The sequence below is a fragment of the Tremella mesenterica genome (assembly GCF_000271645.1).
Source record: "Tremella mesenterica DSM 1558 unplaced genomic scaffold TREMEscaffold_6, whole genome shotgun sequence".
Taxonomy (NCBI): Eukaryota; Fungi; Basidiomycota; class Tremellomycetes; order Tremellales; family Tremellaceae; genus Tremella; species Tremella mesenterica.
Genome location: NW_006711230.1, coordinates 329,377 through 352,048, shown reverse-complemented (window position 1 = coordinate 352,048; position 22,672 = coordinate 329,377). Strand labels below are relative to the sequence as shown.

At 46.7% G+C, this 22,672-nt stretch overlaps 5 protein-coding genes across 5 annotated transcripts; 3 read left to right on the top strand and 2 right to left on the bottom strand.

Moving 5' to 3' along the window:
• Positions 1-361: 361 nt before the first annotated feature.
• TREMEDRAFT_62693 (uncharacterized protein) lies at positions 362-1,343 on the bottom strand (the record flags this gene model as incomplete). The annotated part of the gene is made up of 4 exons (XM_007005005.1): positions 362-714; positions 804-941; positions 1,005-1,217; positions 1,271-1,343. The coding sequence occupies 4 exons, from the start codon at positions 1,341-1,343 to the stop codon at positions 362-364; spliced, it is 777 nt and encodes a 258-aa protein (XP_007005067.1).
• Positions 1,344-6,754: 5,411 nt separating this feature from the next.
• TREMEDRAFT_73986 (uncharacterized protein) lies at positions 6,755-11,253 on the top strand (the record flags this gene model as incomplete). Its single annotated transcript, XM_007005148.1, has 16 exons — positions 6,755-6,814; positions 6,863-6,890; positions 6,932-6,999; positions 7,043-7,204; positions 7,256-7,387; positions 7,431-7,476; positions 7,520-8,181; positions 8,384-8,460; positions 8,894-9,280; positions 9,609-9,738; positions 9,785-9,814; positions 9,979-10,084; positions 10,144-10,350; positions 10,399-10,428; positions 10,696-10,933; positions 11,130-11,253. The coding sequence occupies exons 1-16, from the start codon at positions 6,782-6,784 to the stop codon at positions 11,251-11,253; spliced, it is 2,460 nt and encodes an 819-aa protein (XP_007005210.1). The 5' UTR covers positions 6,755-6,781.
• An 815-nt stretch (positions 11,254-12,068) lies between these two features.
• TREMEDRAFT_62690 (uncharacterized protein) lies at positions 12,069-13,573 on the top strand (the record flags this gene model as incomplete). Its single annotated transcript, XM_007005004.1, has 7 exons — positions 12,069-12,299; positions 12,430-12,541; positions 12,658-12,796; positions 12,864-12,979; positions 13,027-13,166; positions 13,228-13,456; positions 13,500-13,573. The coding sequence occupies 7 exons, from the start codon at positions 12,069-12,071 to the stop codon at positions 13,571-13,573; spliced, it is 1,041 nt and encodes a 346-aa protein (XP_007005066.1).
• Positions 13,574-15,061: 1,488 nt separating this feature from the next.
• On the top strand, positions 15,062-19,699 carry TREMEDRAFT_73985 (uncharacterized protein; the record flags this gene model as incomplete). The annotated part of the gene is made up of 6 exons (XM_007005147.1): positions 15,062-15,189; positions 15,246-15,518; positions 15,569-16,270; positions 16,422-17,864; positions 17,909-19,233; positions 19,557-19,699. The coding sequence occupies 6 exons, from the start codon at positions 15,062-15,064 to the stop codon at positions 19,697-19,699; spliced, it is 4,014 nt and encodes a 1,337-aa protein (XP_007005209.1).
• Positions 19,700-19,951: 252 nt separating this feature from the next.
• TREMEDRAFT_73984 (uncharacterized protein) lies at positions 19,952-22,520 on the bottom strand. The gene is made up of 6 exons (XM_007005146.1): positions 22,277-22,520; positions 22,156-22,218; positions 21,821-21,994; positions 21,171-21,467; positions 20,759-20,921; positions 19,952-20,570 (listed from the first exon to the last, which is right to left on the bottom strand). Exons 1-6 carry the CDS (start codon positions 22,379-22,381, stop codon positions 20,158-20,160), a joined length of 1,215 nt encoding a protein of 404 aa, XP_007005208.1. The 5' UTR covers positions 22,382-22,520; the 3' UTR covers positions 19,952-20,157.
• Positions 22,521-22,672: the final 152 nt, after the last annotated feature.

Sequence of the window (22,672 nt, the reverse complement as noted above, 5' to 3'; positions counted from 1 at the left end):
CCGGGAGACGTGATGGGCCGCCCACAGGAGCGAAGGGCGACGGCGACGGAGGCGACGGGCGGAGGTCGGGCGAAGTACGGCGAACCGACCGGAGAGACGAAGACGGTACCCCGCGAACGGGGGACAGACGCTGGAGTCTGGGGAGGGGGGAGAGGAGAAGCGTCGAAGGGACGGGGCGGGATGTCCCGGGCAGAGGAAACGGGACAGAAGGAGCAGGGGCCAGACGTGCATGAAGCACAACGGAGGGCCTTATTGTGTGGCCTGACTGCCTTGAGGCAGGGCCAGTTTGGACGATTATACGTGATAATCTCACGTCTACTAATTAGCAGGAGTAACTTAGGCGTAGTACGAATAGGTGGACTCACCGGCAACGATCACACGCTTCGTCAACACCAACCGCGATCCAACGACCAGGCTCGGACTTCATCTTCTCCCCCAAGTACTCTTCTTCCCGCAGTGATCTCTTCACCCGTTTGGGCGAAGGCTCCCCTCTGGGAGAAGGGGGGGGAGCAGCGACAGGGGCGGCGGGAGCAGGAGCGATGGCGGCGGCAGCAGCGGCGGCAGCAGCGGCGGCAGCGGCGATGGCGTTGGGGGGGGGGAGAACCCCGGAAGAGGAAGAAGAAGAGGAAGAAGAAGAAGAGGAAGAAGAAGAAGAGGAGAGGGAACGGCGTCGTTTCTGGCCCACAATTTGAGCAGGGGGAGGGGCAGGAGCGGCTGCGAGTTAGCAATGTCTTGGAGAGCTAAAGAACAGATAAACAAGGCCAAGTTCGGCGAAGGTGTGAGAGGTTGGACGAAGAACTCACGCTCAGGACTATCTACGTTGTTGTCCTCTACACTAACCGCCACCATATCATCATCCGAGTGTTCCTCTAACTCGGTTTCACCCTCCGACACGATTCTATCATCCTCATCACTATAATCACCCCCTTTTCCTTCGAAGTCTGACTGATCGTCCGACTCCGAACCACTGAGCGACTCCTGGTCGGAGGAGGACGGAGACTCACCAGGACGAAAGGCGGGCGTCCTGCGGCGAGGGCTAGCGGCAGGAGGGGAAGCAGAGCGAGAACCAGGAGGAGGAGAAGCAGAGGGAGAACCAGCGGGAGGACCGACGGGAGGAGAAGCGGAGCGAGGAGGCGGGACATCGCCAGACGGCTCCCCCAAAGAGAGGGTGCCGAGGCCGAGGGAGGAGACTTGGCGAGATCTGTCGCCGAAGGAAACTGAACATCAGCCAAGTCCGGCGAAGTAAGGTAAGTGTCGAGGAATAACTCACGAGCAGACGACACCATACCACCAAAGTTCCTCATGGCGGCGAAAGGGTTAGAGGTGGGAGTAGGAGGGGCCATGACGTTAAAAATACTTAAAGAAATAAAAGATGATTCAAGGTAACAAATCTGTTTTCTAGGTAAGAGAGATAGAAAGTTTTGAAAGCAGATGGGAAAAAGAGAGAAGCTCGGCGAACTGCTCAGTATTTAGTATAATCAAACCTAAACCCTCGTCGTCAACATGCGGCAAACTTCGCGTTTCATCAACAAAAGGCATCGCAGGGACGATCAAAATTCCCACGCTATAGTGTCTCATCTCAATATAAGCGAGGGTTACTTCGACAAACAACGGTGTTGTTCGGCTGCCATTCAGGAAGCGTGTCTCACCTACAAAAGACACAGGGCTTCTTACGGCAAACCTCGACGAAGTTAGGGGAGTCTCATTGTCGGGTTTTGGAGTGAAAGGAGGCCCAACTACGAAGTGCGGCGCAAAGAGCAGAAGGGTGAAAGATGGTCATGGGGAGGGAGAGAATGGGGGTACTACGCTGCTAAGTTCTCTTGACACGACAGAGGTGTAATCGCTCACGAGGACGTTCGCGGCTAAAGAAGGGGGCGACTGTCACGAACTACGTCGTGACACCTCGATTATTCCACCAACAATGACCCTCCTTTGACCATCAAAACCCCCATCACGTCTTAACCTCTTTACTCTACACGTAACTCAGGACTTCTGAGACCAAGTACGGCGAAGTTAGACGGAGTTAGGCTAGGTAGGGACAATGGGAGCAGAAGTGCGGCGATGTTAGGCGGAGTTAGTCTAAGTAGGGACAATGGGAGCAGAAGTACGGCGAAGTTAGACGGAGTTAGGCTAAGTAGGGACAATGGGAGCAGAAGTGCGGCGATGTTAGGCGGAGTTAGTCGAAGGAGGAAGAGGATGGCCGAGGGCTCGGGGAAGTTGGACGAAGTGCGTTGAAGTACGTCAAAGCGCGAGAGGGTTGGATGAACGTCTAGGAGGAGTAGATAATATTAGCTGAGAAGATCGCTGAAGTTCTTCAGCGATCCTTGATTGTTGTCAGTAGTAAAAGACAGATAGAGATAGCTATAAATCAAGATACATTGCCATCAGTAGATCAAAACCCTAGTTAGAGTAACTACGCCGAAGTACGCCGTAGTTACACCCCTTTCGACGTCTGCGCCCTCCTGGTTGGGTGAGACATCGACTCAGAGCGTGAAGTTAGCCGAGGTTCGTCGACCGTCGGTCTATTAAGAAGTAGTTGTTCGACGGCCGTGACAATGCCCCAGCACACACTTCCAGGGATGACAGAGCAAGAAAGACAGCGTGTCAATTCGAAAAATATCAACGAGAATCCAGCCATTGCAGCGTACTGGTTTTATCGACGCTTCCAGTTATTTTTCACCCATGTCCTCAAACCCCTTTTCCGTGTGAAGGAATGGTGGTATCGATATGAGTGGCAACACCGGGGATCAAGCCATGTCCATGGTCTGATATGGATGGAGGGCGCTCCATCACCAGACACACTTGACCTTGACAATGATGACAGTGTTGGTACTTTTCTTGACTTCTGGTCCACCCGGGTGTCAGCTACCAACCCAAGTCAGGACATCCCACCTCTTCCCACACACCCTTCTGCTCTTGCACACCACGAAATAACATTCACCTTGAAAGACCTTTCACAACTCATCAACCGCGTCCAACGACACACCCGATGTAGCGCTTACTGTCTACGAAGACCAAAGGGTTCACCACCAGACACACCTTTGGTCTGTCGGTTCAAATTTCCTCACGAGCTCACAGAGAACCAACAACTTGTTCTCAACCCAAACGGCAATAAGCAGCTCATACTACAACGCAATGATCCCCTACTTAACAGCTATAATCCCGTCCTTGCACTTGGCTGGCGAGCAAACACCGACATTAGCCCCTGCACTGATTCCCGAGCCGTCGCAACATACATCTCCAAATATGCCTCCAAGTCTGAAAAACCTTCCTCAAATTTTGCCGAGGTAATGCAGGCCATCTCACTTCGTTTGGAACAGGACACCACTTCCCGGGTGGTCTTTCAGAAGATGCTTAGTAGAGTAGTGACAGAGAGGGACTACAGTGCACAAGAGGTCTGTCATATGCTTTTAGACTGTCACATGATGTCTGCTTCAAGGGAGTTTGGTTCATTGAGCTTGCTAGAGAATCGGCAACGACGCCTAAGACGGAGGTTGGATGATGAAGAGGAAGATCAAGGGGTTGAGGAACAAGACTGGCGTGACGCATACCTTGCCCGGCCTGATGAGTTTGAAGACATCAGTCTCTACGAATGGTTCCAATATTATCGGAAGTATGGTCGCAGAATTTCCCGCCGCCGACATGCCCGCATCATATCTCTATGGCCCCTGTACTATCCATCCGACCCTCAAACAGAAGAGCATCAGAATTGGTGTCGTGCAAAGCTCCTCCTCCATCACCCTCACCGCAACCCATCCGAGCTTCGAGAAGAAGAGGAAAGATGGAGTGATGCCTATGCTCGCTGTCTTGCAGCTCATCCAGAGGGCCATCAGGATACTCTTCCTTTCCGCCCTGTGCGACAAAGACAGCAGGGGTCCCAGCTAGACAGTGATTCTGAGTTCTCAGATGAAGAGTTGGAAGATGACCACGAGTTGGATGACTGGCAAGTTTTGGCTGGTATAGGACCTGATCATGATATGGAAGATGGAGGTCCTGGAAGTCTGCTGGGTGCTAGGGATGTGGACACATCACATGATTGGCACACAACAGCTAGGGAGTGGGGCATGGATGGATTGGAGGAGAGGTCTGGATTTGTGGGGGCTGAGCGCAAAAAGGTGAGCAAACTCAGCAGCATCCTCAAGTACCTCACTGACATCTTCAGTCACATCCAACTACTACAAGGTCTGCAGCGGATCCCAACATGCTGAACCCCACTCAGCGTCTCATCTTTGATAAAGTCCTCCAACACGCTCAACGTCTTCTGGATGGCATGACTGCAGAACCATTCCTTCTCAACATTGATGGTACAGCTGGCACAGGGAAGTCATTCCTGATTGATTCCATCTCTCAGGCACTTGCACAGCTCCAGTCTTGTAGTCATTCAACATTCCTGACCGGCAATCCCATTGTTCGACGTGTTGCGCCAACCGGTGTTGCTGCTTTCAATATCAACGGCTCCACATATCACACCGCCCTGGGGTTGTCAGCAACCCCAAGTGAAGAGAGTGATAAGCTGGGGGAAGGGAAGCTGGGAGTACTGCAGGAGGACTGGCGTGGAACACACTACCTCATCATTGACGAAAAAAGCATGATTGGCAGGGTTGCACTCGGACGCATCAACCTGGCTCTCAGTCAGATCTTCCCATCCTCCTCACACCTTCCATTTGGTGGTCTTTCTGTCTTGCTTATTGGAGACTTTGGTCAGCTCCCCCCTGTTGGCGACACCCCACTCTACAACACCAGTCTGTCTAGAAATACATCATACTCAGCACGTCTCAGCAATATGGGCAGGAACACTTACCTTGCCTTCACCGAGAGTATCCAGCTGGAGACGGTCATGAGGCAACAGGGTGACAATCCTTCAACTACTGCATTCAAAGCAACTCTTGCCCGACTCCATTTGGGACAACCGAGCCGAGAGGATTTCGATCTTTTGTCCTCTCGGTTTTGGACTACTCTTTCTCCACATGAGCAGGCCACTTTTACCAATTCAATACGCCTCTGCGCCACCAAGCGTAGTGTCAGTGACATCAACATTCACACCCTCCTCCATTCCGGTCAGCCTGTCCTGCGATCAGTTGCTCACCATACCGGCGTCGGGGCAGCTCAAGCCTCAGAAGACCAAGCACAAGGACTTCCACCTGTGATATATCTGATGGTCGGGGCGCAGGTGATGCTTACACGCAATATCTGGATTGAACAAGGCTTGGTCAATGGTGCTCGTGGTTGGATTTTTGAGATTGGTCTCTTGTCATCTGAGTTTCCTCAGCATTCGGTGCCCTCTGTAGTGATGGTCGCCTTCCCATCATATACTGGACCTACTCTCTGGCATACCCCCAACAATGTCCCACTGGTACCAATTGTTGCTCAAACAGCTCGCTGGGAGGGGCCCAATGGTCAACGCTGTTCACGCCGCCAATTACCTCTCCGTCTTGCCTTTGCAATCACTATTCACAAATCTCAAGGTATGACTCTTGACAAAGCTGTCATTGACCTTGGTGATTCTGATCACTCGACTGGCCTCACTTTTGTTGCAGTCTCACGTGTACGAGCATTGGATGGTCTTGCATTTCGTCCAGGGTTTGCTTGGGAAAGACTTGAGAAATTAGGACGTCATATGGAGCAAGGACGGGAGTCGGGTCGTACATTAGTAGCAAGGGATCTTGAACGTCGGCGACTTCTTCCTCTTCGTTGTTGAAAGTTGTTTATAGTCATGCATGTAGTCTCTGGATTATGTAATCATAGAGGTGTTGACTCTTGAGCCTCTTACAATCATCTCCCCTCTCATCATCTACTTTCATCATGCCCTTCCAATCTTCCCTGATAAAAAAAGCTTATAATCAACACATCAGAGAACAAAGAAAGAGATATATCAATCCACATGACAAACATTCTCATACCTGCTCCAAGCAAACACCAAAATATCCAACCCGTCATTATTATCCCCCCCCCATCCCCACTTTGCCTTCTGATCTCAAGAAGGTAAACTTTCAGATCTCCAAACCTATATTGCCATCATTGTAAGACTTCCTTGACACATCCTGAATAAGTTGCTGATATGAGTTTCCCCGGTGGTGACCCTAGAATAGAAAAGGCAAACAACAATCCTATACACTGGATGGTGAGATTGAGAGCTTGGTTGGAAAATTTGGTTACTGGTGAAGCTCCTCCCGCATCTCCTCTCTTTACTCCTCCTCCCAGCCCTAAGAGTGCAACATGGTCATGGCCTCCTACCCCCCCTGCTAATAATGCATGCTGGGATGAGTACCATTTGGAGATGGAAGAGGAATACAGTGACGTGAGCAGCTAGGAGTAGAAGCTTGAATGCATGAAAATTTACACGTGTTTAATGATCAATGAGCTACGCATCTATCGGCGGGTTCGTTTGGCGCCGATTTACCTAGTTACTAAGCATTACGGTGTACGGTGAGGAGACAGACCACAAACAACAAATAGCTGCTCGCTGCTAGATTATTGCATCTTAGTATCTGTGTATTGGTCTTACCACAACGGATGTCATTAGAGATATTCTCACCCACCCTGACATGTTCACAGTACAACGTCGATATCGTGGAAACTTCTCTCTCAGCGACAGTCTTCATGACCGGAGACGAAAAGACGTCATGCCATAATTACGACTATCACACTCATGACGTGCATGATTTCTTTCCTTCTGCCTACCACATCTTTAACCCCTCCCTGTCTATACCCTTCTCACGACACCTTGTTCGTTGCATCTCCTCCTTCGTCTCTCGCGCAGTCTCATCCCCTTTCCCAACAAATGCGTTTCGTCTCCCCCGAAGTCAAATTTGATGTGAGTGGACTTCTCTTCAGGTATCCCCTTAGCTGACTACGCCAACAGTGTTTCTGCCAGACTGAAGATGGTACCAGTTCGTCATCCCTCCATACTTCTATCCCTCTGATCCAGTAGGACTCTCCGAAACACTTGTCGGAGACGCTTGGGGCAGTCGTGCTCGAATAAACATTCCACCAGGTCAAGTAGGTATCCCCATGCTCCGTATCGATTTTATCTCACCTCTAGGCCATCATGCTCTGTCTACAGAGACATGATACTGAAGCATTCAACAACAACGACTATCGAGCACTTCTCACTGAGAAATGTCGAGAGATGGTCATTTTGAACTTCGAACGTTCATCCTCCATGATGCAGAATGGGTTCCACATCCCACTCCACTTGTCCGAGGTCAGTGTATCTTGTGAGGGGTTTCTTGGATAAATGATACTGATAAATAAGAGCGATATAGATGGTCCGATCAGAGTGGAGATATACGAGATGAACCATAAGCAGGTGAAGAGAAATAGTGAGAAACGAAGGAAGGTCGATGTTTTAATTTGCGAATTCGAATTTCATCTCGATAGGTCTACTGTGAGCAGCAGGCCTTGACCTCTATTGTCAGCTGATCCGGCAGAGACTCTCCTCGCCTCTAAACTCGCCTTTACAGGTCATCCCAAAGTGTGAGTTCAAAAGAAAAAAGAAGAAGAAGGATTGACGTTGTGGTATTATCATCGGCAAACAACCGGTTGGTCTCATCGACTTTCCCCACACTCCCTCTCACCGTCGAGCAGGGACGCGACATGGATATGAATAGACGAATTCTTTCAGAAGCGATGAAGGCGAGGATTGTCAGCTGCTCTTGGGATGATCATCATCCTATCCCGTTCGAGGTGGGTATGGAGTTGAGTGATCTAGAAGAGTTCCGCAGACATGACAAAAGGGGTCACCTTCTTCAACTAGGCCAAGCGAGTAAAAGACGTCCGACGAGTCAACCACGACGTAGAGAACAACTCGGTTTCCGTAGACCGAAAAATAAACCTCTATTCATAGCAGACTGTCCTCCCTCACCAAAGCAATTCCAGCACTTCGTTTCCCGGAACTCGTCTATATCCCAGATCGCTCACCAACCTTCGATATCCATACCTTGCTCTACCGACAAGTTTGGCCAAAGGTCCATATCTCTCGTTTTGACCAGACCTGCAGGGGCGAGAGAAGAGACCATCATTCAAATGGGATATCCAAAGGAGAGATCTCTAGTCTTGAAGCTTGATAGTAGTGAAGATGGAGGGGAAGACTCATCATTTGAGTCTCGCCATCTGAGGATACGCGTGACAAGACTTGAAGGAGTGGTTGATGATCTGGCCTTGCAGACAGAGATCATGAAAGTGAGTCATGGTTGAACGTGAACTATTGAATTATGACTGATGGGATAAGCGTCGAATGGATTGTTTGTCGCTTGAGAATAAAACACTCCATCGACTCGTCCGAGAGTTGGTACAAATACAAGAGACGTAGATATTTCTTACGGGACAACACGTTCTGAGGTGCGGTCTCTCATTTCGTCAGGAGATGTTGTTGACGCACCAGCTTCCCGCGGGACGGGGCACGGTAGATCCGTGGATTCGTAAAAGGAGGGTTCCTGTGGTTAAGATATTCGAAGCTTTGTGAGAAGCAGTGACTGTGTACTGTAGCCCATCAAATGGTAACGTGTTGTATAGTTGAATTGTGGCGTGTAGCACATAGGGTGTAGCTTGAGACCAAAGTAGCATATTTGTACAGTGAAGAGATAAGACCAAGTTAGGTTTGCATCGGGATGATGCCGTGAATAGTAATTTCCTAATCGGACAAGTCGGAGTTCGGAACGATTTTCTTTTGGGATGTTTCATCTTGCACCTCTTCACCTCTTCACAACTAGTCACACGACACTTCGCTAAATCGTCAATCTGTCAATCCTCCAAGACCTTTAGATCAATTGTTCATACTCTTTTTCCCACTTCACCCCTTTACCTTTCCTTCTAGTATGCTCAAAGCGTCGCAATAGTACCTTCCTCCACGCCCTTTTTTTCCACTCCAATCCGAACATCATATCTCGACCAGATTTCTCAAGAAATACAAACACAGCTGTGATGCGTCCTGGTCGATGCCTTCTATACAATCACCCTCTTCTCATATTCGATCAAAGACATCATCATCATCAGTCTCTAACACGACCGAGTCAAATCCAACCATATCTGATATCACATCTTCGGAGATAAGATCCAACGAAAGGGTGGTGGATGGTCCAGTAAGGGAATTCAGCAGGTTGACAGAGTTGAAAAGTGAACAAGAAGTGGATGATAAGAAATATTCGGGATCTTGGTTTGATAGATTTAAAGAAACAATGTCGGATAATCAAATGGTGGTCAATACTTTTATCGCTGGTGGTTTGGCAGGTGCAACAAGTAGAACAGTCGTTAGTCCTTTTGAACGGTTGAAGATAATTTTGTGGGTTCTCTCTTGCAGTTTCATATACCATTTATATCACACTTCTCGTCATACATAGTTCCTCACTTTCCTTTGACCCTTCAAATCCGGAGCTTTGCCTCGGCTGGATTTGTGTTTTATTTTTGGAGAAAATCATATCCTATCCGATTCACTTCCCTCTTACGCGTCATACGTACAGCTTCACCTGGACAGTATTTGTGCTTTTATGAGAAAGTTATATCCCATCTCACTTCACATTACTCTCACTCTTCTTGATCATGCAGATGGATAATAGATTTGTATCATATGTATTTGAAGGCAGGAAATGAAATTTCACTAACCCCACTAGACAGGTCCAATCATCCGGAGCGACAGGGACAGGTCAAGCTTATACCGGCGTATGGAAATCATTGGAACGTATGTGGCGAGAAGAAGGTTTCAGGGGTTTTATGAAAGGTAATGGGATAAATGTTGTCAGAGTGGGTATTGCATACTTGTCACTGTTGACATCAACTGACGATACAGATATTGCCTTACTCTGCTCTACAATTCACTGTAAGTTTTATCTTATCCCCACCACGGATATACAATCTCTCAATATCAAGAAGATCCTTCCTATGACTCCACCTGACTGGGGAGGGCTCGTCAGTCAGGTTGATAAATGCTTTCTTCCGGTCTCATTCCGATTGACAATTAAGATGTTTTGGCTGATTGTAAAGTCTTATGGCGGATTCAAAACCCTTTTACGATCTTGGTCTGGTCATGAAGATCTTTCTACTCCATCTCGATTAGCAGCAGGTGCTGGAGCCGGTATGGTAGCAGTTGGTACGTTCCCTTCCTTCCCCCTTTCCACAAATCAGATGAAGCGTCTGTCTGACATTTAGTCGCTACTTATCCTTTGGATTTGGTCAGAGCAAGATTATCCATAGCGACTGCGAATATCGCCACAACATCAAATGCACAAGCGTTTACTGTCGAAGATGCAAAATTAGGAATATGGGGTATGACGAGGAAAGTTTATAAGACAGAAGGAGGAGTGAGAGGATTATATCGAGGTTGTTGGGCTACTGCTGTTGGAGTGGCTCCTTATGGTGAGTTTTCTTTTTGTTGATGTTAGTATACAATGTTGATGATGACAGTATCATTGAATTTTTACATTTACGAGACACGTACGTTCTTTACCTTTACCCTCCTCTTCTGTCCCTAAGTTTTTTTTGCCTTCCTGATCTCATCTTCATCGTCTGTGCGCGATAATTTTCCTGTGATCGCTCTTCGTCTTTGAAGTACGACTCGGCTTCAGTCTTCTCCAAGGCATTCGCACAACCAAGGGGAGGGGGTGGGGGGGGGGAGGTGGCTTCTGTGTCTTGTGGACCGAGACATAGAGATCATGAAAATTGCAAGCAAGTTCAGTGTGACGGCGATGGCTGATCATCAAGTAAAAACTTACATCCTCCCACCTGATCCTGATCCTCATTCAACAACCGACGACGCTCTACGAAAACTCGCTTGCGGCGGTTTGGCCGGTGCCACATCTCTCATCTTCACTCATCCCTTCGATGTACTCAGACGGAAACTTCAAGTAGCGGGATTATCCAGTGTTTCACCTCAATATAATGGGGCAGTGGACGCTTTACGTCAGATTATAAAGAATGAAGGATTTTGGCGTGGGATGTAGTGAGTGATCTTCTTTTATCCATATCCCAATACAATACGATCATTCCCCTTTCCCTTTTTCCGTACTCAACCTCGATCTTTCACTTCGTACAGGCCATGTTAGTTTGTAATGTTGTATTTCCTACTTGTCATACAAATACTTTTGACAGTATTGCCGGGAGTGTTTCAATACAGAGAAGAAAGAGCTCACTTCTAGTCGCGGTCTCACACCTAATATAATCAAAGTAGCACCTAGCATAGCAGTATCTTTTTATACTTTCGAAACTGTCCGAGATCTATTAGCGTGGGTACAATCGGTAGAAGGGGATCCGGTCGTTTGAATAAGTTGGAGTAGCGACAGATGGTAGGTGGTACATAACTCCCGGGGGCGGAGGGGGGGGGGGGGCAAGAGAGAGGGCAGTGTATAGTTCTCTATCATCTACAACATTGATCATATGATCTTGATACATTGGGAATCAGCGTTCGAAGACATCATGCATTCAGTATCCATCATACAAGTAAGTACGAGTACCTCACGGGTACTCCCTTATACTCGCACTACTACTTTCCTGTCGTCTTCTGTACATACTTGATCCCGACTTGCATAGCGAGCCTATTTACATCACTCTTCCGCGTGCCTACTTGTAAATCGGACTGAAGTGGAGGTCCGTCTTCCATCCCTCCACCCCTCCACCCCTCCATAATCCACGGCCGCCAGAGCTCACATCCTCCACTCCTCTTACATATCAATCGTCATTAGTCGTCCAGCCATCAGCCGTCGGTCACCTAAACGTCGTAGTCGCCCATCTTCTCTTTCTCTCTCCCCCTTCTCCTTCTTCCAGAGTGCCGCTTGACTCATCCTCACCACTTCACTCTTCACCTATTTGGCAAAACCCTCCACTCCCTCCACTTCTATCGTTCGATATGACAGTATCATCCTTTCTATGTACTCACCTCCATCTGTCTCCACTTCGAAAAAAATATAAAGACCCCATAGATAAAGCGACATTGCTCACTTCTTAACATCCTCTCTACTTTTCATCCTCGCTCACTCGAAAACTTACCTGCTTTACATCTCTACCACTTCAACTCCTCACATCACCTTCCATCTTCGTGATTGAACAATCTCACAAATATTGAAGTAAAGTAGCTCGACATGCCCACCGTACTAATAACCGGTTTGAACGGCTTTGTAGCTACCCACACTGCTATACGTTTCCTCCAAGCTGGATGGGATGTACGTGGGACTGTTCGTTCTACTTCCAAAGGCGACAAGACTTTAGCTTTGCCGGCGTTGAAGAAGTATAGCGAAGAGAGTAGGATTGGGTATGTTGTTGTGAAAGATCTTGAGGGTGATTTTACGCAAGCTCTTGAGGGTGTTGATGGAGTGAGTGAGACCATCCCCCCCCCCCTTCCCAGATCTTCCTTGCCATTCCATGATGACTGTCTCGCAGGAGCGATCTGGGGCTGCGACGGGGAACAACGGAAAGTTTTGGGGAATCGAATACTAATTTTAGGTCGCACACTGTGCCTCGCCTTGGAACATGAACGGGAAGACTTGGGCAGAATATCGTGATCCGGCTGTCAAAGGTACAATCAACATCATCCAACAAGCTGCCAAATTCCCGAGTGAGTCCAGTTACATTTCACACCTCACACTCACAAACCTTTCTTTCTCCTGTTCCCCTTTTTCATAGATATACATCACAGAGAAGGCTGATCTGGAGAGCATGACTGACATCCAGATATCAAAGCAGTATCCGTTGTCTCCTCCTTCACCGCCATCGGAGACTGCACCGTACCTTACTACACCCTCGCGGGACGGGTCTTCACCGAAGCTGATTGGCCGCCTTTCACCGACGAATTCGCTGCTGCCTACGATGGGTGAGTATTTACAAATTTCATATTCCCTTCCTAATGCTCATGGACTGTGGTGAAGCTGACATTTCAGACCACAAGCAGCTGGTCTTTGGTACTGCGTGTCTAAACAGCTTGCAGAAGCCGCCGCCATCAAAATTCACGAAGAACTCAAGCCTGGCTTCACTCTTGCGACTCTTTGTCCTCCCAGTGAGTCTTCTACTATACCGAAGCTTTTGCGATGCGCTAACGACAAGCCATCTTTGGGCCATCGTATCATTTGGCTCCTGGGGAGAATCCCACCGAAGCGGATCTCACTACGAGCTTCTTCTACGCCGCCACCGTAGCTGGAAAGGACAAGACCGTTCCAGACACTCTGTACACCTCTTGGGTCGATGTGAGTCTCTTCACACGCCACCGCTGTAGACAAAGAGAGTACTGAGCTGATACATTTCTAGGTCCGCGATGTCGCAGAAGCACTATGTGTCACCATCTCGCAAAGCAAAGGTGGCCGATACGCCCTGTGTAGCGGGTCTTACGATCTCGATCAAGTAGCTGAACTCGTGCTCTCTCTCCGACCAGATCTTGCTCACGTCGTACCTCAACATAAGACCAAAGATACGCCTCTAAGTAAAGGAACATACACCTTAGATTCCACCAAGGCGACTCAAGAGTTGGGAATCCACTGTGAGTCAATGTTTTAGTCAGAAAGGATGACACTGATATGTAGTCATTCCGCTCGAGAAGATGGTAGAAGATAGTGTGACGCAATTCGAGAATATTGGAGCTGTCGTTTCGGCCTGAAAGGGTGACTCGAAAGCTGAGAAAGATTAGGATATTACCAGGGATGTCAAGTGACTTTTCATTGCTGCGAGTGTGCAGGCGAGCGTCATGTCTTACGGTTAACTCTTCGCCAGCACGTTCAGGGAAAGGGTGAATCACCTGGGGCCCGCGCATGCATCTCCCCACAATGTCACCAGTCGCCACCGTACCACCATACTTGCAACCCGGCTTGTGTCGGTCATAACTGATATATTGCCTTCTATGAAAGCAGCCTGCTCCCCAGACACCCACATTAGCCACAGACCGCCCATCTTCAAGTCGAGTCGAAAGTCATTGTCACTTATCACCTAAGTACCTGTCCGTGACTGGATTCGGTCAACCTGATACATTTGACCGAGCTGAGTGAGACAAGAACATTTTTGCTTCCGTTCCGTCCTTCTCGTCAGTCGCGGTCCTTCAAACTTTCCTTACATCCTATGTCTTCCTAGTACCATTATCATTGATAGAAGATCGTAAACATTCTCCTACGCCGGAATATCGTATATCTCCGTCTTCATATCTACCATCAAAGGCGAAGTGATCGACAATCACAAAGATAGATACGACACGAGGGACGCGTGTCAAATTCACGTACTCCCCTCCTTCTTTGTCAAACTCGACATCTTTTCCGACCTCATCCGACTTGTCGATTAGAGTGTGTGGTGGGAGAAGGAAACGATCGGATCGACAACGTTCAATTGATGTTCGTATAGACACGAGGACAGGACCTGCCAAAAACTTTTCCAGATAACCGGTCATACTAACTTTGACCTTTTACGACGTCTTTTGATCTTTTTTTTTTTGGCAAGTTTGATCATCAGTCCTTCCCGCCTTAAGCCGCCTTCTCCTCCCGGCATCGGCATCGATATCGATCTTCTTAGCCCATCCGGATAGAGATTCAAGTATCTAGGGACCAGGTATAAGATTTTGATCTACCCTTGAAGACACGACGATCATTCTTATCGTTCATGGTTTTATAATTCATCGTTCGAAAACTGGACGATTCACGATTTTCCACGTTTTCACACGCCTTCTTCAATTCAATATACCTTGGGACCATTCGTTACTTTTGATTTGTGATTGGTGTTTTGTGGCTCTCTTCGTCCCTCCTTGATCCTTGAGACATCTTCCCACACACCACTCACCTTCTTGGAATATCGGAAATACGTCCTTCTCCGTCAATATTTATCGGCTTTCAATATAACAACCCCTTCGGACGGGGAAGAGTTCATCCCTCTATCTACCTATCAAGGGTTCCTTGACCACCCCAATTTCGCGCATCACTCTCTCCCCCAGCTGTCCATCGAATCTCATCGACCTATGCTGTTTCACTATACGCCCTACATACCGATCGTTACCTCGTATCGTTGACTTTATCGAAACATCGGATCCATCTCTTCTAAATAAGACCTCAGTTTTATTCCCATGGACGATTCATCAGTTTCATCTCCACTATCCACACATTCCATCATGACCTCCTCCCCTGAGGTTGGGGGTTTGAATCGAAGTGGCATTCACTCTGGACCTTCTCGGAATCATGGATTAGGAGGCCAGGATGTCATTCAGAGTGTTCAGAATCTCTTGGGTAGTTTTGCTAGGTAAGCAATGGTTCTCTTTATGTTTTTGGTAGAACTATTCGATTGACGAGATATAGTGGTGGTAATTTTCAATCCTTTCCATCCAACTTCCAAAACCCAACTCGACCTTCACCACCAGCTCAAATGCCAGATGTGAAACCGTTTGCGAATATTCCCCCACCTTCACCACATATCACTCGACCGGCTCTCATCGTGGCATCCTCTGCCAGTCCATCCATCGGAACCGGAGGATTATCGGCTTTACGGTTAGAGCCACCAAAGCGACTTTATGATATTGAGAGATTACCTATTGGGATACCTGCACGGGATGAACTGTTGAGAACATCACTGTATGTCTGATTGTCTCTTCTTGTGTCATATCAGATGCTGATGCGATCAGAAGGAATTTGGTGTTGTTGCAAGGTGATCCTCAAATCATCACTAAACAAAGAGTTGAAACTGCCATACGTGTCATCGTCGATTTACTTCGTGTCATACCTCGTTCTCCCAACACACCATCTCTTCCACCAGACTTGGTCTGTCTTTTGCCCCCAGATTCAGGCGGCGGCTTGGTTTGCGCCATTGAACGAATCGGTACATTCACAGCGATACGGATGCAAACGGGCACAACGACGAAATTGAGCTCCAAAAAACAACTTCAAGCAGGTCCGACATCAATAGAGCAAGTGATATATCTCGAAACTGCTGTATATACCAGTGGAGACAATCCAAGAAGGGTTTACCCCTGTAAACGTTGTCGAGCACGAGAAGCACGAAGGAGAGAGACTAAAGAGGCTACCAGACGAAAACGAGGTCATGCGGATTCAGAAGCCTTTTCCAACAAATCTTCCCAACCTAGAACAAGCGCTCCTCCCCCTTCCACCGATTTTGTCACCGGAGAGAATCCTGACGACTACGACCCTCACAAACATGATCAAATAGTGGAGGAACCACCTTGGGATCCGACGAAACCGGATTGGAGACATGAGATGGTTCTTTTCAACACACCTCCGGAATTACCTATCAAAGATGGTAGTGTGTCATGGTTGCCTTTGAGGGTGGTTTGCTATGGTAAATGTCATGGTGACAAGAGTGGTTTCAGGTGAGATTCATCATTCCCTACACATGATCTATCAAGGATTCCCGCTCCCTGTGCACCGCCTACACTCGAGGAATGGATCACGTGCTAGCTGCCGAGACATAGTTTCAGCCGTTGATTGTCTGCATTTAGAGAGCATGACTGACATCACTAGTGTCCACTTCACTTTCCGTCTCCCAGATGGAAGTATCATCGCAAGGGAGGCCATGAACCCCATACGTATCACCGATGACCATAAAACTGATGTCAAACCCAAAGGCAAAGAAAACATGGGAACATCCGTTACTCGAGGTCACCGAGGACGTACGAGTATCGCCTCTTCTTCCCGTCGACAATCATCCGTTGCGGCTTCCGAAGCTGAAAGCTTACAATCCGAAGCTGGTCCTCATATTCGACAACCTCCACCAGTCCGGACGGGAAGACCATATGAACGACCTAAAAAAGAACCATCGTCAAATACTCATCTACCCCTCACTGCTGACATGGCAGCGTATCGTCAACATAGATCTGGGTCGTCCATTTCCAGCGTTCCATCCATGTCTCCAATGTCAGCTCCCAGCGATGGACAAGAATCATGGCCTCACCCGTCGATGGATTGGCAAGGTCGTGTTTCCGACACACATATACCGAGCACCATCAGCCCGGGTGCATTACGTCGACCGACTTTCGAAAATCATCTGATGATGAACGAACCTTCGCCTATCAGTCCGAACAGTATTCCAAGTCATTCTTCCAACCTCAGTCCTCTTTCTCATCATGACGAGCTCTCCATGATCCGTGACCACTTACAATCTCCGACATCTCTTGTCTCGGCATTGGCATATGCTCAACTTAACGAAGTTCAAGCATCCCCACATCACCCGACGACACCATTGATGATGGGAGATCAAGGTGGTAATATACTCGGCCTTAATGCGTATAATGACGCTTTGGGCAGTTCATCAAGAAATAATTCCATGACTAGTTTTGCAGATGATGCTTCTTCTTTCTCACAGCCGTTGTTTGAAGGATCAGTTTATAGTCAAAGTGGTTTACCACCAAACGATGATTCCATGTTCAGTCAAACTTCCGACTCCCAAAGTCATAATATGGAACAGTTCCTCGATTATTCCGGCGGTGACGATCAACAGATACTTCAACAACCATTCCCTACTTCACCTTTACAACCTCAATCTAATCAAGCTCCTTTATCATTCGACATGGCTAATTTCTTCAATCCTCCGGTTGGCGGATCGCATGTTGGTCATGGCATGTCATCTGTAAGTATACCACAGAACGTAGATGTTCAACGATTACTCGAGGCTCTGCAACGTCAACAACCTCTTCCACCAGTTATCACACGTGTCGTTCCCGCAGAAGGTCCAATGACGGGTGGTAGTCTTGTTGCCATAGGTGGACACAGGTTGAATCATCAGACAAAGATTATGTTTGGCGATCGTCCAGCGGAAACACAATTTGACGGAACTATCGGCTTTCTCACTTGTATATCTCCTCCCAGCTCCAGGCCCGGTCCAGTGGATGTCACGGTGGTAGGAGTACCGCCAGCTCCAGGGACGGAAGCTCCAAAGTTCGTTTATAGAGGTTTGGAGCCAGAATTGTGAGTAGAAACTATCATCTAGAGAAATCATACTGATAGAGAAGTACGAGATTGGCGTTACAAGTGCAAGAAAAGCAACAAATGTTTTTCAACGCTTCCAATGGGCAATTCAACTGGTCCGGTACGCTCACGCAAAATGCCAATGGACAGTCAAACATGGGTCAAGGTCAAGGAATGTCATACTCTTCGTCAAACCATCAACACAATGTGTCGACGGACGTCGATCAACCAATGTCGACCAAAAATAATGGTGTGGTGATCGATCACGAGGTTAAGCCAAGCGAAAAACAAGAACCGGATTTGCAAACTACCATCTTTGAATTTCTTCAATCTCTCAATCACAAACTCCCCGGATCTCTTCGCTCATCAGACGCCATCAACACTCTCAATGAATCCCGACAAAGTCTCTCACATCTAGCCGCTTCGGCGGGATTCTCACATTTACTCAACGAGGTATTATCCTACGGCGCAGAAGTGGACATACAAGATATACACGGTTTCACCCCTCTGTCATATGCCGCTTACGGTGGTCATATTGAATGTGTTCGACTTCTCATCAACGCTAAAGCATCTTATGACCAACCGACTTTACTAGGAGAGATGCCATTGGATCTTGCTCAATTACGTGAACATGACGATGTCATTCAACTTTTGGTTTCTGAAGTTTGGCAATCTTCCTCCGAACCTATCACTCGACCTGAGATCCCCGACATTGATCTATTAGCGACGATCGATGATCATTTGAACGAAAGGCACATCGAGTCCGATGACCATTCTGATATCAGCGAAGAATTGGAAATTATTCAACCTAAACCATTCAAGCATGACCACCTTGACCCTATGGATGAAATACTTGTCAATAGATCTCCACCGACAAGACGGAACAAATCAATATATTCACCTAAACATATCCGAACTCCTTCACCTGATCATCCACCACCACCTCCATACGCATCACCCATTCATACACCTATAAACTTACCTCGATCACATCAAACTACATCAAAAGAAGAAAATCGAAATGGATGGTTTAATTGGAAACTTTCCACTATTTCCATCCCATCACCACCTTCATCTCATATTCGATTACCTATCCCTAATCTGTTCGGTGTGATAGATAACAAATCATCGGATGGAGAAGAATCTGGAGCTTTTAAATGGATTCCAATCCCACTTCCATCTTGGGAGGCTAGACATGGTTTACCTTCTTCGGAAGAATTGAAAATGTATTCTCAATCTTGGGCTGTGGTGTTGGTTTCTCTTGTTTCACCTCCTTCTCCAGAAGGTAGAAGATCGGATTTGGAAGGGGATGATGTAGTTGGATCAGGGACGACTGGAGGGAAGGGGAAAGTGAGACATACTAAGAAGAGTGAGTAATTGATTTTTTCGATTTTTTTTTTCATATTTTCCACTTGCTTTAGTTCAACTCTCCCACTGCATTGCACATTACTCTTTCCCCTCCGATGGACTCTTTCTCATGTCCGCCTGTTCTTCATTCTGTTCTTCGACCTCTTACTCACTTTCTCTTCCGATACCTCAACCTTTCACACGTTTGGCTTTTCTGATTTGGTACGCAATGAGACTTATGGAAGAATGATGTTTTCCAGTGAGACAAGGACAAATTTGAGCAAAGATGGTCAGACGCGACAACAAGCTGTAAGAATCAAAAAATCCGCACATGCTGACAATCAGCCGATATCATGTTATGGATATTCTGGTTACCCGTTTTATGCTTTTTCGGATTTTGGGTCTTAATCACCGCTCTACCAATCGTTACCACCGTCGGATTGTTATATTTCCGACAAGTTTACAAGGCTCTAAAACAGCGAGTGTAGGTGCATCCCCGGTCGCCAGTGGACGGTTGTCATGTTGAAGGGAATAAGCCATGGGCGGTTCAGACGTTGATTGATTGAGGACATTAGGACGTCATGAATGAAGTATGTACGTCAATCCAGTAGCTACTGAATATTTATATTGTTTCTCTCTCATTCCAAAGTATTTATTCATCCTAAAGCTAGAACGGGTAGAGATGATTGAATGTATGATGATGGAATCCTCGATTGGATGTCCGAAAAGAGTTAAATGTTACTGTAGAGAAAGGAATATGCATGTCATGTCTTTTCTCTATTTCCTTGCATATGAGATAGAAAAAAGAAGACTGAAGCCCGAGTGGGTAAAGAGAAAGTAAACCTAGGTATGATATATATACAATTTTCATTTTCCTCATTCTTCTTTACATGAATCTTTTCTTTTCTTTTGTCGGTCGTATGTGTCCCACATCTTTTTCCATCGTTCAAATAAGATCAGATTCGACATTGTTGGGAGAATCGAAAGTGGAAGTGGTGTTTTTGATTTTATGAGAAGAATCATGATCGTCAAGAGGTATATCATGAGTTTCGATAGAAGAATCATTTTCGTCGATAGAGATGGATAAATCGTTCTTGTCAATAGTAGAATCATGACTTCCAATAGTAGATGAATCATGTGTGTCAAGAGAAGAATCATTACTGAACGAAGGAGAAGAATGTTGGATGGAAGTAACATTTTCTTCGATCAAAGAATCATGTTTGAATGAAGAAGGTGAATCGATAGCTGTTGCTTTAACAACGACTGGGATCATTTCTCCAGTAGCGAGAGGATATGGTTGATGTCGTAGTATAGCGAGTAAATTACGAAGGAAAGCGGAATGAGAAGTTATTGAGATATCTTATTGATTAACAATTCGATCATAATCATTCTTATTCTGTACATACGCAGGGATGACCTAGTACTAAGTCATTCTGAAAAAGGGTCCGGGGGGTTTATGAAATGTTTAAGAATCGTTTCAACTTGAAGGAAAGATTGCAATGAGTCGATGAGGAAAGACATAATGGGAGAGTAAAAATGAAACTCACAGGTCTCTTTAGCACCCTCTGGACCGAAAAGTCTATCCAACGCTCGGGTCGCACGTTCTTGCATGTGTTTATCATCTTCCCTGTAATCCGCCCTCCAGAGCTCATCTTCTTCCGCTAAAGAGGGTTCGATGATGAAGTGTGGGAAACGTTTCCGGATGGTTGACTGGGGTAAGTCTTCTTTCTCTTTCCTTACTTCCGACCAGGAATCTCATCATCTCATCATTCCTATGAGCTTGTTTGAGCAACCCGCCCCTCCCCCCCCCCCCCCTTCCCACCCTCTGTGGTGATTTGGTTGATTTCGTCTTCATGGGGGCGTCATTAGATAGAAGAACTTTCACCATCACATACGATGTATAGGAGGGAGGACAGAAGTATGAATGACGGACAAAATACAATGGGAACAACGACTCACCTTTGAAGATCTCTTATCACAAGTATGACTACCATAAATCTCCCTCCAATCTTCCCAAACTTCCGGAACACCCAACAAATCACCCCACGACTCAATCATAGTTTGTCCAGTACGTGTCAACGGTGAAACATACCATCTCATCTCTTCATGTGATACCGGTGCACCTAAAGGTTTTTCCCTTTTCCATGCTTTTTGTATAGCCCGAGCTTGTGAAACGCCCAAAGGAGTTAGTTCAGGATCTGGTCCCCAATTCAAGACTCCATCTCCGGTGATGAATGTCCAATGTGCTTCCCATGCCTGTTGAACACGCCAATCGTTCCAGTTATGGAGTGGAGTTAGGATAGTCAGGATATCGGAGATGAAGATCAACGAAGATACCGATCGGCAGTCGGCAGTTGACATTCGGCAGAAATCCAAGAGCCGAAGTGATTTGGACATGGTCCGATCGACGATCATAAGTGCGTGGGTGGAGTACGTGGAATGGAAATTAATATGGAATAGATAGAAAGTTGTATGTTTTTCGAAATGTATGAAAAAGAAATAAAGTATGATGAGCAATGTAATGATCATGGTATGAGAATGATGAAAGAACAAAACGTTTTCGTCGTAAGCCAAGAAACAAGCTTTTCGAAAAGAAGTTTATCACTCACCTCTGCGCCATATTTACTAGCACCAAAATTATGCCATCCTTGACCATGTCTAGCGATGAACAAAAGTTTGTAACTCACTCCAGGAGGAGCGTTAGCTTGTAATTTAGAAATGGAAGATTTCAAATTTGTCCATCTATCTTCTGAAGTATCTATAAGACCGAAAGAACGTTTTAGCTATTTGAATTAGCTCCAGACTCAAAATTTTATCACATTCCATGATAACTATCCATCCTTACCGCCTCGTGTCATTACCGATGCCTCGAGGCGATTTGGGGGTGGTTCATCACACGAGCTTCTGAGGAAAGAGAAGATAGGACATGAAAAACAACACTTACGACTTCGTTGAATGTAAGATGTTTAGGTTTTGGTCCATTTTGTAAGAAATAACCTTGTATGACCTATCAACTTGTCAGCTTTTTGACTCGATGGAATACTTAGAATTGAGAGGAAACTCACTTCGTAGTTGAACTTTTGTCTCTCTACTAGTAAACCAGGATCGACAGCAGGACCACCATCGTCAATCGCAGCGATAGGAGGATCATCTTCTAATGGTCTAGTCATTTCGTTCGAAATCTTTTTTGATTTTTGAAAAGAAGGAAAGTGGAGGTTAAGTGATGGATGATGGATTGATGGAAGTGGTGAGTTTTTATTTGATGGGGATGATGAGTTCGAATGTGAAAGATGAAAGAAATAATTTTAGTTGAATCGACTAAACAACGTAGGATCAAGGAAATTTGAATTTATAGTAGTAGTTGAACTAGTTGGACAGGGCGAGATTCGAGGGCAGAGGGGCTAGAATTTCAGACTGGAAACAGACGCCCAACGAGGAAACACCGCGCTACTTCGGTCCGA

Excerpts from the sequence above, each read along its gene's own strand:
- TREMEDRAFT_73984 (XM_007005146.1), bottom strand. The coding sequence starts at position 22,381 with ATGACTAGACCATTAGAAGATGATCCTCCTATCGCTGCGATTGACGAT. Across the intron at positions 21,995-22,155 it reads ATCTTACATTCAACGAAGTC|CTAAAACGTTCTTTCGGTCT; the intron begins GTAAGTGTTGTT and ends TAATTCAAATAG. Across the intron at positions 20,571-20,758 it reads AGAGGGTGCTAAAGAGACCT|ATATCTCAATAACTTCTCAT; the intron begins GTGAGTTTCATT and ends TTAATCAATAAG.